The sequence below is a fragment of the Triturus cristatus genome, chromosome 2_1 (assembly GCF_964204655.1).
Source record: "Triturus cristatus chromosome 2_1, aTriCri1.1, whole genome shotgun sequence".
NCBI lineage: Eukaryota > Metazoa > Chordata > Amphibia > Caudata > Salamandridae > Triturus > Triturus cristatus.
The window spans coordinates 12,497,820-12,515,125 of NC_140581.1; the positions used below are offsets into that span (position 1 = coordinate 12,497,820).

Below are 17,306 nucleotides of genomic sequence, written 5' to 3' on the forward strand. Positions count from 1 at the left end.
AATCCCCAAATGCCGGCAAAACCTCACCATCTCCGTATTAAGCTTTCGCCGTGCCTTATCCACCGCACCTGGGTTAATCGCCCCCCTCCAACTCCTCCGGGGGACAAATTCTGTCCACACAATGGAACAACCCGCCCATCTCTCCTTAATCAAAACCAGGTCCTTCTTCATTGCACGCATCAGTGCCAAACCTGTCTCCCGCACCATGTCGTTTTCCCCCAAATGAAGAACCAACACATCTGGGCACCGACCTGCCCTCAAGATCCCGTTCAACACCGGCACCAATTCTTTCCATCGCATCCCCCCCTACCCCTCCACCCCACAGAGAACACATCTTTATTAAACCCCAACTGTTCCCCAAAATAGCTCTCCTGCGCCTGCATTCGCGCCCTCCTCACGAACGAATGCCCCACAATCCAAATGGACATTTCTCGAGCCAGGGGTCCCATGACTGAACCTGAAAAGAAAAACAAGAATGAAAACCTAGCTACACCCCCTGAAAAGTTCTGCTGATCGTTGTGATGACCCCCCCTACCCCCCCCCATCCCTTTTTTTTTTTTTTTTTACTGTCACCCCGCCCTCCGGCTCGCTGCGCACATAACGCTGGTAGCAATTCGAAGACCACCGTCCCAACTTCATGATGTCTTCCCTGTCCCAACCCCTCGCATGCGCCTCTGACGCTGCCCCAATGCGAAAAGAATGCGTGCCAAAACCCTTTTCCTCGACCCACAGGTTCCTAAGTGCTTTCCTCAGTACTGCCAGCAATTGCGACGCTTTAACACCTCGCCCCTGCTGATGGGAAAAGACCAGTCCCCCCAGCCCCCCAGAGCACGAATACCACCGCCGACCCCAGCGGAACGGACAAACCCTCGGGGATCGCCCTTTCCTCAAAGTAACCCACTTCCCCCGACTTTTCTGGTCCGTCTTCGCCTTCCGCAGCCAAATGCTCACTACCTGTTCCCCAAAGGATACCTCATCCCAGGTCAAACCCCGTTCCCCCTTCGACCCCAGTAACTCCGACACTCGGAACGCCCCAAAAAACATCCAAGACATGAGCGTGGCGAACAGCAAGGCCTCCCCTCCGTCCCAACACACCACGGGCAGAACCCCCAGCACCCTACCTAACAGCTCCCAGGACAGTGGCTTCCTCACCCGGGCCAATCTCCCACATTCCCGCGCCCATCCCTCCAAGATCCGCGCCCCCAGCTCCCCCGCGGATGGCGCATAGCCCCACAACAACTTTCCGATGAACGCAACCCCAGCCAACTTGCCCACTATCGTCACCCTCGTCAAACCTCTCTCCACCAGGTCCAATATAAATTACACGACATCCTCCCGTCTCTCCGCCTCTGAAACCCGCCATCTCGCCCCCGAACGGACAAATTCCTCCCATGCCGCCCTGTATGCCAGTTTCGTTGACCGTGCTAATGAACCTAGAACCAATTGTAGCATCCGGTATTGCCTACTTCCCAGAGTTGGTTCGGCATCCTGGTCGGGTTCACGTCCGCGTCCTTGGCGAGCCCACGGAATCTCCCCCACTGTGAACGAGACAAGGCATCCGCAATGTCATTGTCCACTCCTGGCACATGCACCGCGCGAAACGCTATATCATGCTGCAAACACCCCAGCACAAAAACCCTCAACAGCTTAAGCACCTGCGCATCCCGTACCGACTGCCTGTTCACCACCTGAACCACTGCCATGTTGTCGATCCTGAACGTGACCTTTTTGTGGGCCAACAAAACCCCCCACAGTGTGACTGCCACTACTAAGGGAAAGAATTCCAAAAACGCAATGCTCCTGCCTCCCTCCAACCATTCCTCAGGCCAGGGCTCCGCACACCACCTCCCCTGCCAATACAGCCCGAAGCCCTTGCTCCCCGCCGCATCCGAGAAAATCTGCACATCCCATACCATGTCCACTTCCCTCATCAAAGGCACCCCATTAAACTGGTGCAGGAAAAACTGCCACATCCGCAAGTCCTCTCTCACCCCGGCTGACAGCCGCACATGATGGTGTGAAGGCCTCTGCCCCTCCAACGCGCGCCCCAGTCGCCTACAGAAAGTCCGCCCTACTCTGACCACCCTACAGGCAAAATTGAGATGTCCCAGCAACACCTGTATGTCCCTGACCGTCACCTTCTGTCGTGCCAACACACTGGTCAGCAAGCTCAACATGTTTCGCTTTTTATCCTCTGGGAGGCGCGCCTCCATCCGGACCGAATCCAATTCAATACCGAGGAAAGCCAGTGCCGTACTGGGACCCTGTGTTTTCTCCAGGGCCAGTGGCACGCCCATGTCCCCCATGATCTCATGGAAGCTGTCCAGACCCTGCTGGCAGTCCGCGGAGTCTGAGGTGCCGACAAAAAAGAAGTCATCCAAGTAATGTGTCACGCCTTGGTGACCTGTTCGTTCCGTAAACAGCCATTGTAGGAACGTGCTGAAACATTCAAAAAGTGCGCAGGACATGGAGCAGCCCATAGGCAATGCCTTGTCCACATACCAGTGACCGCCGAATTGGATGCCCAATAGATCCCAGTCATCTGGATGAACTGGCAGCAACCGGAAAGCTGACTTAATGTCGCACTTTGCCATCTGTGCTGCTGCGCCCGCGGTCACCACCAGTGCCATAGCCACGTCAACAGATGAGTAAGACACAGTGGCCGCACTGTCCGCAATAAAGTCATTGACCGACCCACCTTCCGGCCATGACAAATGTTGAATAAGGCGAAACTGTCCCACCTCCTTTTTAGGCACCACTCCAATGGGTGACACAATCAAATTGGGCAACGGCCACTCGCAAAAGGGGCCCGCCATGCGGCCCTCCTGCACCTCCTTGTCCAGTTTCGCCTGCACCACCTGGGGATGCTCCCTTGCTGATCGCAAATTGTCTGCCCATCTCCGGACCCTCGGCCCCTCGGCCCCTCGTACCCCAACCTGAACCCCTCTTGAAACCCCGATCGCAGCTTTTCCGCCGCCACCCTGTCCCGATAGTCCCCCAGCGCCCCCACTAACTGCTCTACCCTAACCGGAGTACGAGCCTTTGGGCCCAGACCCCCTCGCCCCCCTCCCTCCCCCTCCCTCCCCCTCCCTGCTGAGACTGCTGCTGGGCTCCAGCCTTAGGGGCTCCCGACTGCCATTGCTGACTGCTGTGTCCCGGACCTTGCGTCCCCCAACATTTGACCAGCGGATGTCGCTTGCCGCAGCCCGAACATTCGTGCCGAAACTTACAGTACTCTCTCGTGCATAGGCCTTTGTTAAAGTCCCAGCAAGCCCCCTTGTCTCCTGTCGTTCCCCTGCCGGCTCCACCCCCTCGAAAGGGCTGATACACTAGCGGCAGCCCGCTGGCCGTAAAGATAGTCTTCCCCGACCCAGCCAGGCCCATGGTATGCTGCCACAGATCCGTATCCAACTCTCCCCACTTTGCCTCCGAATCCCATGCCATGCGCGCCCGGAATTCCTCATCATACTGAGCCCAGGCATATCCACCCCCCGTGATCTGTGCTTTCCGAATGACGTCCATGTTTTTAAACATGGCCACTGACCTGTCCGGAAACTTCTCGCAATATACACTGGCATAGATCAGAAAAGCCGCTGTCCTGTTCTCTATTGTCAGCGGCACCTTAGGCCTCTTTGCTAGCTCAAATTCCTCCTCCTTAGAACCCTCTTTTGCCCTGACCTCTCTGTGCAGGAGTTTGAGCATCTCCACATACTCCCCTTTCCAGATCCTTTCTTTTGTCGCCAACATCAAGTGCGCCCCCAAGGGCTTGGTCACTCCCATATATGGTAACCGCTTTATCTTTAGTTCCTTACTCTCCAGTTTTGTCTCCTCTGCCTTACCGTCCCCTGTCCCTTTCTCGCTCGTCTCCTCCTTCTTGGTCTGACCGCTGTCACCCTGCCCTATGCCGTCCGTGCCCACAGCCACATCCACCACATACGTACCTTTGCGCAATCTTTCCCCCACCCCCCCCTCCGCCCCCGCCCCCCCACCCCTCTCGACACCATCCTTGGCCGCCCGAGCAAATGTGTATTACCTGGCGCCAATGTCTCCGTCCGTCGCTCCTCCCGGCGTCCTGCCTTGGGGGCCGAGCTGCTTTCCCACCTCGATGTCCGACCCGTGGGCTGCGCCTGGCGTCGTGACACCTGTAAGAAACTAGCTACAACATTACTCGGCCCCCCGTCCCTACCGTCCCCCACCTCACGCAACTCTCCTTCCTCCATACTCTCCTCCTCATAGTCCAATGCCTCCTGCCCTGCACCCCCAGCGCTCCCCGCTGGTAGTGCCACGTGCCTCCGCGATACAACCACAGGTTCCTCTCCGGTGCTCCTCCGGCGATGCCCCCCGGGGCGCTGTGACCCCGTGGGTGTTGGGGCTGGCAAGCCCGTCACGGGCCTACTTGTGCCAGCTGCGCCGGGATCCCTCGCAGGTACCGGGCACGCCGCCCGAGGCTCCACCCTCCCTTCTCCTTGGCGTCGCCGGGCCGCTCCCAGCCCTGCCAAGTCTGGTACCCCGCGCTGTTCCCGATGTCGCTCCGCTACCTGCAAAGAAAAGGAATGGTCTGGTGTGCTGGGCCTACCTACTTTCCTCCTACCATCCCATCCCCGCTTACCAGCCCCCGACGTCTCCGCGACCCACGCCTTACCCACCGCGCTCAACTCTGCCACCTCGTCGTCCTCCCCATCCCCGTCGTCCCCGTCGCTCCACTCCCCTTGCCCACTCCAGCCTGCCCCTTGCCCGCTCGCCCCCACCCCGTCCGCGCCCCCCCCACACACCTCTCCTGCCTCCCCTCCGTCTCCCCCGTTCCTACGTCCCTGCCCCCGACCCCCGATGCCCCCCCCAACCCCTCCGCCCAGGACTCAAATATATCCAAGCCCCCCCAGTCTCTCTCGCTACCCTCTGACTCAAATAGTACTGGGGATTCTCCCCCTGCCGCTTCTCCCCCCCTGTCCCTCCCTACCGGGCCCCACCCGCCGTCGTCGCGTGCCGCCACACCCCAGTCCCCGACGCTCCCTTCCAAAGCGCCCGCTTTACACCCCCCCCCCCCCCACCCCTCCCCAGCTCCACCTCGGCCGCCTCTTGGCCCGACGCGATCGCCTCCCCAATGGGGCCCGCGCTCCCCCTCCTCCCATATCCCCCCACCGTCTGCCTTCCTTGCCTGCCCACGCGTCTCGCTCCCAGTCCCTGGCCGCCCGCCCCCGCGCCCCCCCGCCCCTGTCCCCCCACAGTCCCTAACTCCTTGGCCTCCGACCACGGGGCCGCGCGCCTCCGCGCTGCACCGGCCCCTGATAGCCCCTCCAGAGATGTACTACCGCCGGGCCCTTCTTCGAGCCACTCTTCCTCCGCCTCTCGTTCCTCCCGCCCCCGCGCGCTCCCCGATCCGCCCTGCGTCACTGCCCGGCCCTCCGCAGAGCGTCCTCGCGCCCACGCCGTCACCATGGCTACGGCCGCTCCCCGGCTCGAGGAGCGGCCCGCGTAGGACCTCGGCCTCTCTTGTGAGGCGCTCGGAGCCTTCCCTCGTCGCGTCGCACGTCCCCGCCCCCTCCCCGCCTCCATTCCCTTCGCGCTCCCCTCCGCCACCCCCGTTGACCCAGAGGCAGCGCTCCTGACATATGCGCCGCCTCTGTCACTCACCGCTCCGCCCGACGGGCTCCCGGGTGGCGAACAAGCCGCGACGGCGGCCGCCACCCCCGCGGACGCGCGCCTCGCCGGGCGCCTCGTCCAATTTGCATCTTGGACCAGCAAGTCCATCCTCCCCGCCTCACTCAGCAGTCGGATGGCCTCCAGAACCCTAAAATCGCCCACCGCCCTGCCTACAGGTATTCTTTCCTACTCAAGGCCTACCACTACCAACAAAAAACTTTAAACTCGCGCACCCAGCCACCAGGTCACCAAGCCTAAAATGGTGGCTGGGCTGGCGCGCGATTTGCCTATATACCCCTTGGGCTCTTATCCCTGGATTTGGGCTACATTTGGGCTATCCCCAAATGTAGCCCAATTATTACAAAATAGCCGTTCGGCCACGCCCCCCCCCCCTCCCCCCTCCCAACCTGCCCGGGCGGCAGACCTCGCGGTGCTCGGCTGCCCCCCAGGCTCCCAAAGTGACCATTCTCTTCTTGGTCGCAAACCAATCCTGTGACCCTCTAGAACCGCAGCTGGGCATCTATACATTTGAAAAGGTATGTTTCTGATTGCAAACGACCCCCTTCTGTGGATTGAGATGTTTGCGACTGATCAAATGCTGTGTGCATCTCGTCCCTAATGTCTGCGGACAACACGTGACTCCTCCCCGTTAGAACCCTCATGCTCTTAAGTAATAGTTCCTGTGAATTGATTGACACCCTTGTGTGATCTATCGTGTCACTGTAAGTGGTTTAAAGGGCTCTGAGACCACACACTGGGATAAGTAACACAGTAAAAGAATTCAATACAAAAAACATGAGTTGGATTAATTTAATTCCTTTTTAGTGTAATTACTCACACTCATAGGTCCATCTTACAGGGCATCCACATCTCTTGGTGGGGGGCGCGGAGGGGGGTCAACAAGCTGCTTCCGAATCATAGTTTCTCTGAAATACGTGTGAAGTGACAAACTCTGTGTCTTTGTTTTCTTCCTTAGCGCCGGCATTTACGTAAAAGGCTCCAGACAGTTTCCAGTGAGGATTATATATTTCAACAATAGAAGGGCTAATGGGCCTTTAAAACAGTCCTTTCTTTGTTTTGGCCGCAGCTGTATATGTAAATAAAGCCCCTCGCTGCCTGCTGGTGCCTGCTCTGAACAGAATACAGACAAGGAGCGAGCGCTGCTGAATTAAGAAAGCCCCTCGCTGCCTGCTGGTGGGTGCTCTGAATGGAATGCAGACAAGGAGCGAGCGCTGCTGAATTAAGAAAGCCCCTCGCTGCCTGCTGGTGGCTCCTCTGAACAGAATGCAGACAAGGAGCGAGCGCTGCTGAATTAAGAAAGCCCCTCGCTGCCTGCTGGTGGCTCCTCTGAACAGAATGCAGACAAGGAGCGAGCGCTGCTGAATTAAGAAAGCCCCTCGCTGCCTGCTGGTGCCTGCTCTGAACAGAATACAGACAAGGAGCGAGCGCTGCTGAATTAAGAAAGCCCCTCGCTGCCTGCTGGTGGGTGCTCTGAATGGAATGCAGACAAGGAGCGAGCGCTGCTGAATTAAGAAAGCCCCTCGCTTCCTGCTGGTGCCTGCTCTGAATGGAATGCAGACGAAGAGGGAGCACTGCTGAATTAAGAAAGCCCCTCGCTGCCTGCTGGTGGCTCCTCTGAACAGAATGCAGACAAGGAGCGAGCGCTGCTGAATTAAGAAAGCCCCTCGCTTCCTGCTGGTGCCTGCTCTGAATGGAATGCAGACGAAGAGGGAGCGCTGCTGAATTAAGAAAGCCCCTCGCTGCCTGCTGGTGGCTCCTCTGAACAGAATGCAGACAAGGAGCGAGCGCTGCTGAATTAAGAAAGCCCCTCGCTTCCTGCTGGTGCCTGCTCTGAATGGAATGCAGACGAAGAGGGAGCGCTGCTGAATTAAGAAAGCCCCTCGCTGCCTGCAGGTGGCTCCTCTGAACAGAATGCAGACAAGGGGCGAGCGCTGCTGAATTAAGAAAGCCCCTCGCTGCCTGCTGGTGGCTCCTCTGAACAGAATGCAGACAAGGAGCGAGCGCTGCTGAATTAAAGCCCCTCGCTGACTGCTGGTGCCTGCTCTGAATGGAATGCAGACAAGGAGCCAGCGATGCTGAATTAAGAAACCCCTTGCTGCCTGCTGGTGGCTCCTCTGAACAGAATGCAGACAAGGAGCGAGCGCTGCTGAATTAAGAAAGCCCCTCGCTGCCTGCTGGTGGCTCCTCTGAACACAATGCAGACAAGGAGCGAGCGCTGCTGAATTAAGAAAGCCCCTCGCTGCCTGCTGGTGCCTGCTCTGAATGGAATGCAGACAAGGAGCGAGCGCTGCTGAATTAAGAAAACCCCTCGCTGCCTGCTGGTGGCTCCTCTGAACAGAATGCAGACAAGGAGCGAGCGCTGCTGAATTAAGAAAGCCCCTCGCTGCCTGCTGGTGCCTGCTCTGAATGGAATGCAGACAAAGAGCGAGCGCTGCTGAATTAAGAAAGCCCCTCGCTGCCTGCAGGTGGCTCCTCTGAATAGAATGCAGACAAGGAGCGAGCGCTGCTGAATTAAGAAAGCCCCTCGCTGCCTGCTGGTGGCTCCTCTGAACAGAATGCAGACAAGGAGCGAGCGCTGCTGAATTAAGAAAGCCCCTCGCTGCCTGCTGGTGCCTGCTCTGAAAGGAATGCAGACAAGGAGCGAGCGCTGCTGAATTAAGAAAGCCCCTCGCTGCCTGCTGGTGGCTCCTCTGAACAGAATGCAGACAAGGAGCGAGCGCTGCTGAATTAAGAAAGCCCCTCGCTGACTGCTGGTGCCTGCTCTGAATGGAATGCAGACAAAGAGCGAGCGCTGCTGAATTAAGAAAGCCCCTCGCTGCCTGCTGGTGGCTCCTCTGAACAGAATGCAGACAAGGAGCGAGCGCTGCTGAATTAAGAAAGCCCCTCGCTGCCTGCTGGTGCCTGCTCTGAACAGAATACAGACAAGGAGCGAGCGCTGCTGAATTAAGAAAGCCCCTCGCTGCCTGCTGGTGGGTGCTCTGAATGGAATGCAGACAAGGAGCGAGCGCTGCTGAATTAAGAAAGCCCCTCGCTTCCTGCTGGTGCCTGCTCTGAATGGAATGCAGACGAAGAGGGAGCACTGCTGAATTAAGAAAGCCCCTCGCTGCCTGCTGGTGGCTCCTCTGAACAGAATGCAGACAAGGAGCGAGCGCTGCTGAATTAAGAAAGCCCCTCGCTTCCTGCTGGTGCCTGCTCTGAATGGAATGCAGACGAAGAGGGAGCGCTGCTGAATTAAGAAAGCCCCTCGCTGCCTGCTGGTGGCTCCTCTGAACAGAATGCAGACAAGGAGCGAGCGCTGCTGAATTAAGAAAGCCCCTCGCTTCCTGCGGGTGCCTGCTCTGAATGGAATGCAGACGAAGAGGGAGCGCTGCTGAATTAAGAAAGCCCCTCGCTGCCTGCAGGTGGCTCCTCTGAACAGAATGCAGACAAGGGGCGAGCGCTGCTGAATTAAGAAAGCCCCTCGCTGCCTGCTGGTGGCTCCTCTGAACAGAATGCAGACAAGGAGCGAGCGCTGCTGAATTAAAGCCCCTCGCTGACTGCTGGTGCCTGCTCTGAATGGAATGCAGACAAGGAGCCAGCGATGCTGAATTAAGAAACCCCTTGCTGCCTGCTGGTGGCTCCTCTGAACAGAATGCAGACAAGGAGCGAGCGCTGCTGAATTAAGAAAGCCCCTCGCTGCCTGCTGGTGGCTCCTCTGAACACAATGCAGACAAGGAGCGAGCGCTGCTGAATTAAGAAAGCCCCTCGCTGCCTGCTGGTGCCTGCTCTGAATGGAATGCAGACAAGGAGCGAGCGCTGCTGAATTAAGAAAACCCCTCGCTGCCTGCAGGTGGCTCCTCTGAATAGAATGCAGACAAGGAGTGAGCGCTGCTGAATTAAGAAAGCCCCTCGCTGCCTGCTGGTGGCTCCTCTGAACAGAATGCAGACAAGGAGCGAGCGCTGCTGAATTAAGAAAGCCCCTCGCTGCCTGCTGGTGCCTGCTCTGAATGGAATGCAGACAAGGAGCGAGCGCTGCTGAATTAAGAAAGCCCCTCGCTGCCTGCTGGTGGCTCCTCTGAACAGAATGCAGACAAGGAGCGAGCGCTGCTGAATTAAGAAAGCCCCTCGCTGACTGCTGGTGCCTGCTCTGAATGGAATGCAGACAAAGAGCGAGCGCTGCTGAATTAAGAAAGCCCCTCGCTGCCTGCTGGTGGCTGCTCTGAATGGAATGCAGACAAGGAGCGAGCGATGCTGAATCAAGAAACCCCTCGCTGCCTGCTGGTGGCTGCTCTGAATGGAATGCAGACAAGGAGCGAGTGCTGCTGAATTAACAAAGCCCCTCGCTGCCTGCTGGTGGCTCCTCTGAACAGAATGCAGACAAGGAGCGAGCGCTGCTGAATTAAGAAAGCCCCTTGCTTCCTGCTGGTGCCTGCTCTGAATGGAATGCAGACAAGGAGCGAGCGCTGCTGAATTAAGAAAACCCCTCGCTGCCTGATGGTGGCTGCTCTCAACGGAATGCAGGCAAGGTGTTGGCCCTGCTGAATTAAGAAAGCCCCTCGCTGCCTGCTGGTGGCTGCTCTGAACGGAATGCAGACAAGAGCGAGCACTGCTGAATTAAGAAACCCCTCGCTGCCTGCTGGTGGCTGCTCTGAATGGAATGCAGACAAGGAGCGAGCGCTGCTGAATTGAGAAAGCCCCTTGCTGCCTGCTGGTGGCTGCTCTGAATGGAATGCAGACAAGGAGCGAGCGCTGCTGAATTAAGAAAGCCCCTCGCTGCCTGCTGGTGGCTGCTCTGAACAGAATGCAGACCAGGAGCGAGCGCTGCTGAATCAAACCCCTCGCTGCCTGATGGTGGCTGCTCTGAACGGAATGCAGGCAAGGTGTTGGCCCTGCTGAATTAAGAAAGCCCCTCGCTGCCTGCTGGTGGCTGTTCTGAGCGGAATGCAGACAAGGAGCGAGCGCTGCTGAATTAAGAAACCCCTCGCTGCCTGCTGGTGGCTGTTCTGAGCGGAATGCAGACAAGGAGCGAGCGCTGCTGAATTAAGAAACCCCTCGCTGCCTGCTGGTGGCTGTTCTGAGCGGAATGCAGACAAGGAGCGAGCGCTGCTGAATTAAGAAACTCCTCGCTGCCTGCGGGTGGCTGCTCTGAGCGGAATGCAGACAAGGAGCGAGTGCTGCTGAATTAAGAAACCCCTCGCTGCCTGCTGGTGGCTGCTCTGAATGGAATGCAGACAAGGAGCCAGCGCTGCTGAATTAAGAAACCCCTCGCTGCCTGCTGGTGGCTGCTCTGAGCGGAATGCAGACAAGGTGTTGGCCCTGCTGAATTAAGAAAGCCCCTCGCTGCCTGCTGGTGGCTGCTCTGAACGAAATGCAGACAAGGAGCGAGCGCTGCTAAATTAAGAAAGCCCCTTGCTGCCTGCTGGTGGCTGCTCTGAACGAAATGCAGACAAGGAGCGGGTGCTGCTGAATTAAGAAAGGCCCTTCCTGACTGCAGGTTGCTGCTCTGAGCGAAATGCAGACAAGGTGCGGGCGCTGCTAAATTAAGAAAGCCCCTCGCTGCCTGCAGGTGGCTGCTCTGAACAGAATGTAGAAAAGGTGCGGGTGCTGCTGAATTAAGAAAGCCCCTCCCTGCCTGCAGGTTGCTGCTCTGAATGGAATGCAGACAAGGTGCGGGTGCTGCTGAATTATGTCCCGGTGTCGGAAAATGGAACCAAGATACATTCTCCATGTTCCCCTGTGTCAGCCACATCCGGCCCAGAGATAGCTGCCGGAACTGGGATCCGTCGGGATCCGCTTGCTTTCCAGCACTGAGCAGGATCCACTGGGGGAGACGTGTTCTCCAGGGCAGTAAGCTGAGGGGTTTGTTCACATGTGAAGTGCAGCACATTGAAGCGTGTGCTCTTTCCCTGGGTGCGACTTCAAGGCTCTGTTCCTTTCAGCTTTTCTTTTGTGCATCTCTTGGGTATGTGCTGATAAACTGGGTCTACTTAAGTTATGGTCACAACCCATGGCCTGGTGAGTAGGGGGCCTTTCCCATGAAGGAGTACAAGGGTGGGGAGTAACCTGCGCTGCAGGAGTACAGGGGTGGGGAGTAACCTGCGCTGCTGGAGTACAGGGGTGGGGAGTAACCTGCGCTGCTGGAGTACAGGGGTGGGCACTAACCTGCGCTGCTGGAGTACAGGGGTGGGCACTAACCTGCGCTGCTGGAGTACAGGGGTGGGCAGTAACCTCTGCCGCAGGAGTAGAGGGGTGGGCAGTAACCTGGTCTGCAGGAGTACAGGGCTGGACAGTAACCTGTGCTTCTGGAGTACAGGGGCAGGCAGTAACCTGGGCTGCAGGAGTGGGCAGTAACCTGTGCCGCAGGAGTACAGGGGTGGGCACTAACCTGTGCCGCAGGAGTATAGAGGTGGGCACTAACCTGTGCCGCAGGAGTATAGGGGTGGGCACTAACCAGTGCCGCAGGAGTATAGGGGTGGGCACTAACCAGTGCCGCAGGAGTATAGGGGTGGGCACTAACCAGTGCCGCAGGAGTATAGGGGTGGGCACTAACCAGTGCCGCAGGAGTATAGGGGTGGGCACTAACCTGTGCCGCAGGAGTATAGGGGTGGGCACTAACCTGTGCCGCAGGAGTATAATGGTGGGCACTAACCTAGGCCGCAGGAGTACAGGGGCGGACAGTAACCTGGGCTGCAGGGTGACAGGGGTGGGCAGTAACCTGGGCTGTAGGTGTACATGGGTGGGCAGTATCCTGGGCTCCAGGAGTACAGGGGTGGGCAGGAACCTGTGCTGCTGGAGTACAAGGGCAGGGAGTAACCTGTGCTTCAGGAGTACCAGGGCAGGGAGTAACCTGTGTTGCAGGAGTACAGGGGTGGGCAGTAACCTGTGCAGACACCCACAACACATACCCAGCAGCAGAGAGCCCAGCTCTGGAGGTGAACCGATCTCTGCTTATAGCGTCTGAGATGTAGTACTTTAGCTCTGACGTAGCGGCACCTCACATACGTGCCGTGTCCTTCTCCACATCATCATTAGGAGTCAGTCACACACCTAAAACATGTGCCAATGGTCAATGCCCGTTGCTGTGCCAGCTTGTGATGTGTTTCTAGGTTTGTTGACTGACCAGCAGGTTCAGACTGACTCTCCAGTCCTGACACAAAGGGAGTGATGTCTGACCCTGCTGGGAGCCCATCCCATGGCCAGGGCACTGGTCCTTGGCAAGGGAGAGGCCACGAGGCTTCTCTGGTACTGACCAGGTGGGAGTTGCGGTGAGAAGGGAGGTGGTGGAGGCCACATCTAGAAACTGTTTTGTTTCCTCTGCTAATGTGTGTGATGGTGTTTTTTGCCCTCAGATCACACAAGTCGAAGACAACAAGTTCAACAGCTCACGAAAGCAGTCGGTGGGAGCGCAGTTCCGGGTAAGGCGGTCCCACTCTCGGGATTTGTTCTTTTTTCCTTGGTGTGAATCACGTGATGGGTGGAAGAGGCTGTGGTTGTAGGGTCATGTCCCATTGTGCCTCAGTGACACCGCTCCTCTTTCCTTCTTTAGCACTCGCTGTCGGTGCTGATCGAGAAGATGTCTGCTGCCAACCCTCACTTTATCCGCTGCATCAAACCGAACAGCACTAAGGAGGCGGGGGTGCTGGACGCAAAGATGGTGCTGGAGCAGGTAAGGCGCGCCCTTCCACAGGGCATGCTCTGGCTCCACCCTCTTATGTCTCAGATGTGATCCCTCTCTCTTCGGTGTCTGTGTGTGCATCGCTGTGTAGGGGGCATGGGCCTGTCTATAGGGCGACACAGGTCTTCACACACAATGTATGCATGCATCACTGTGTAGGGGGCATGGGCCTGTCTGTAGGGGGACACAAGCCTTCACATTGAATGCATGTATCTATGCACCCCTGTTTATAGAGCGTGGCCCTAGCGGCAGGGTGACAGACCCTTCCATCTCCAATCTATCTCTGTGTCTCAATGTATACATAGTTGTTTATAGAGCACGGGCCCAGCTATAGGGCGACCCACCCTGTCGCATTGTATCAGTGTACGCTTGTCTGTAGCTATGTATACCCATTTGTCTGAGTCTACCCGGAGAGTAGCAAACTCTGTGGCATTGTATCTGTGTATACATGTCTGTAGCTTTGTATCCCTATTGGTAGAGTCTGGGCCTACTTGTGGAGTAGCAGACTCTGTGGCATTGTATGTATGTAAGTCTCTATCTGTGTATGTATACATCCCTGCTTATAGAGCCTGAACCTAGCTGGAGGGAAATGGACAACATCAAATTCTATGTATGTATGTATGTAATCACTATCTATGTGTGTATTACTATTTATAGAGCGATGAGCTATCTGAGGGCAACAGATCATTTCACCTACTCTGTGCGCTCCTTCTTTTTTCATTGATGTCTCCCTACTTTCTTCCACACCCCTTAACGTCTCCATACCTTCTTCACGCCCTTTAATGTCTCCCTACCTTCTTCCATCTCCATATGTTTCCATACCTTCTTCACTCCTCTTATTGTCTCCCTACCTTCTTCCACTCCCCTTTGTTACCTTCTTTCATGCCCCTTAATGTCCCCCTACCTTCTTCCACGCCCCTTAATGTCTCCCTACCATCTTGAATCTCCCTATATGTCTCCATACCTTCTTCCACTCCCCTTTATGTCTCTACCTTATACACGCCTCTTATTGTCTCGAAACCTTCTTCACTCCTCATAATGTCTCCCTACCTTCTTCCACTCCCCTATATGTCTCCCTACCTTCTTCCACGCCCCTTAACGTCTCCCTACCTTCTTCCACGCCCCTTAACGTCTCCCTACCTTCTTCCACGCCCCTTAACGTCTCCCTACCTTCTTCCACTCCCCTATGTCTCCCTACCTTCTTCCATGCCCCTTAATGTCTCCCTACCGTCTTCCACTCCTCCTAATTTCTCCCTACCTTCTTCCAATCCCTTTGTTTTAGTATATCTCAATTCTTTATTGGTTTTCCACTCTCACCAAGCATGTAACACTTACATAAAGTGCTGAAACTGAAGTAACATTGATCCCACATAAACATCTTTAAAGACCAGAAAAAGAAAGTAAAGCATTTCACCGCTAGATAAAGGGGACCAGGCTAGAAAAAGCTCCCAATTGCGTAGGTTGCAAAAACTGAGGGGAAACGGGCTAATAAGGGCTTAGGGTAAATAGAGGTGGATCCTGGCTCCTCCTCCCGACCCCCAGTAAGCCGACTTCCATTCCGAATGGGGCTAAGAGTCTAAAACATTAGAGACATCAGAGCTGGACAGTCCCTGTGTGTCTTTGAGCCCCAGATCTCCCCTGATCTCCTCAGTTTTTTGCATTTGGCCATCAAGCTTATCCATACGTTTTTCGTAAGTTGTTTTTACCATTGCAAAGGTGGTGGCTAGCCATCTTTTTTCATGGCACATCAAGTTCTGGAGTGGTGCTGACGTCATGTAGCAAGGCCATTCGGCTCGGCTGTGTTACTACTCACGGGTTGTTCTTTAATATGTCCCAGACTCCTCTCCAGTAATGCAAAAGAACCCTGCCGCTCCACAGGACGCGCACACCACTAAAGTCCAGAGCAGCGTACCTCCAGCACTTGGAGTCCACCTCATGCGTGCCCTATAGAGCCTTCCAGGCGTCCAATGCCATTGGTGAAGGGCCTAGATAACTGTATTTCAAACCGGCCTCCGAAGTAAACTCTCATGGCCTTCTTAAATGTCCTTGCAGTCACCTTCAAAGATGGACAAGCCAAGTCTCTGTATCCACCAGCACTGTAAATTGTGGGTCTTTGGGCTCGAGAAGCGGGCGTCCATTAGGGTGGTGTATATTCCTGCCATAGTCCCCTTGTAACCCTTCCAGGTCAAGGTATAGTGTAACGGTGGATGGGTTTCAAACTCGAATGGAGTTGTACCCAGCTTTGGTTGTAGGCTATGTGTGACTTGATGATATTTCCAGTTTTTCAAAGGTGGTAGCCCGCAATCGTGCATGAGGGAGTCAAATGCGGCTCCGTTGTCATCCTGTATAAAGTCGTCTTCCTCAGAGAGGCAATTGTAGTTGTGACCATACTGCAAACTCCTTCACCTTGTCAATGATAGGAGAGAGGTTATTGCGTATTACCTAGGATCGATCGCTGCTCAGGTGAACATCCAGGTATGTTCAACGTGTGGGCCACTCCTCAACGACGCCACAGTGGTCGCCATCAGCGGTGCGTGGACTCGCATTCGGACTCATTTATTCTGTATCCTGAGACGCTGCGAGATGTCCCTATCACTTGCCGAAGAGCAGGTATCGATTCCCGGGGTTTGAAAGGACCTCCAGACTATGGTCCGCATAGTAGAGCGTTCTTCTCTCACCCGCCATTGTGGTTATCACCTGGATAACCATTGTGCCTCCCTACCTTCTTCCATGCCCCTTAATGTCTTCCTCCCTTATTCCACCCCTTAATGCCTCCCTACCTTCTTCCACGCCCCTTAATGTCTTCCTCCCTTATTCCACCCCTTAATGCCTCCCTACCTTCTTCTGTGCCCCTTATTATCTCGATCTCCTTCCACCGCCTTAATGCCTCCCTACCTTCTTCCATGCCCCTTAATGTCTTCCTCCCTTATTCCACCCCTTAATGCCTCCCTACCTTCTTCTATGCCCCTTATTATCTCTACCTCCTTCCACGCCCCTTAATACCTAGCTACCTTCTTCTATGCCTCTTAATGTCTCCCTCCCTTTTTCCACTCCCCTTAATGTCCCCCTACGTTCTTTCATGCCTCTTAATGTCCCCCCTCCCTTTTTCCACTCCCCCTTAATGTCTCCCTACCTCCTTTAACACCTCTTCCGGTTCTGGTCGTGGAGGAGGGCTCCTTCATGGACACCTGGCTGTGTTGGACAAACATACCGCAAAACAGATGCGTTATCAGAAGTCCGTCTTTTGTGTTCTTTTTCGCCTTGCATTATCGCATGCCCAACAAAAAACACTTTTGTTATCCAAGAGCATTCATTGGGGGTGATCTCTCCGGTTAAGCTGTTCATTGACAGAGGTAAGATCACGTGACCAGCTGAAAAAATAGTCTACAATCTGTGGGCAATTACTTTGCATAACAGTGTCATACTCCGCACAGAGATAACTAGCACAGTATTTAAAGATCTGTGTCTCTTTGGTGAGCCTGCATGCTACACACCTCCTATATTTCAGATGTGCCTGTGATGTTTTGTGTGTGCTGAGCCTGTCTCAATCCATGTACACACTGTTTGCAGATGTCAGAGTGTGTGCGCGCCTGATGCTGACGTGATTCCTGGTTAAAGAAATGCTGGCTGGACATGGGATGCAGTTGTTGCACGTCATACCCTGTCACTCAGTGCCAACTGTTGGACATGGCGGGGCACGCATGTCCTGCACCTTGCAGGATATCCCGAATCAGATGTCACTTTCTGTTCTTTCGTTTGGAGCATGGACCAAGTACTGATTGATTTAATTTGACTGTTCTTTTGTTGTCCATCCCCTGTTCTCTCTGATTCAGGTACTGTTTTCTTCTTTATTCTTCCCATCCTCGTTGATGTTTTCCTTTCTACCCACCCAAGATGCTTCTTCCCCCTTTTGTCCATGTTGCTTTTTACCCTCCCACACCCATGTGTCGGTGTTGCTGCTTACCCTCCCACCCTTGCCCGTGTTTCTTTT

At 55.5% G+C, this 17,306-nt stretch overlaps 1 protein-coding gene across 1 annotated transcript in view; it reads left to right on the plus strand.

Annotated features, from left to right (window-relative positions):
- Nucleotides 1-17,306, plus strand: part of LOC146863614 (myosin-IIIb-like) — a 547,606-nt gene that overhangs the window by 380,138 nt on the left and 150,162 nt on the right. The window contains exons 17-18 of the mRNA XM_085627644.1: nucleotides 12,990-13,055; nucleotides 13,187-13,306. Coding sequence (XP_085483770.1) covers nucleotides 12,990-13,055; nucleotides 13,187-13,306 — 186 coding nt within the window. The remainder of the gene's footprint in view (nucleotides 1-12,989; nucleotides 13,056-13,186; nucleotides 13,307-17,306) is intronic.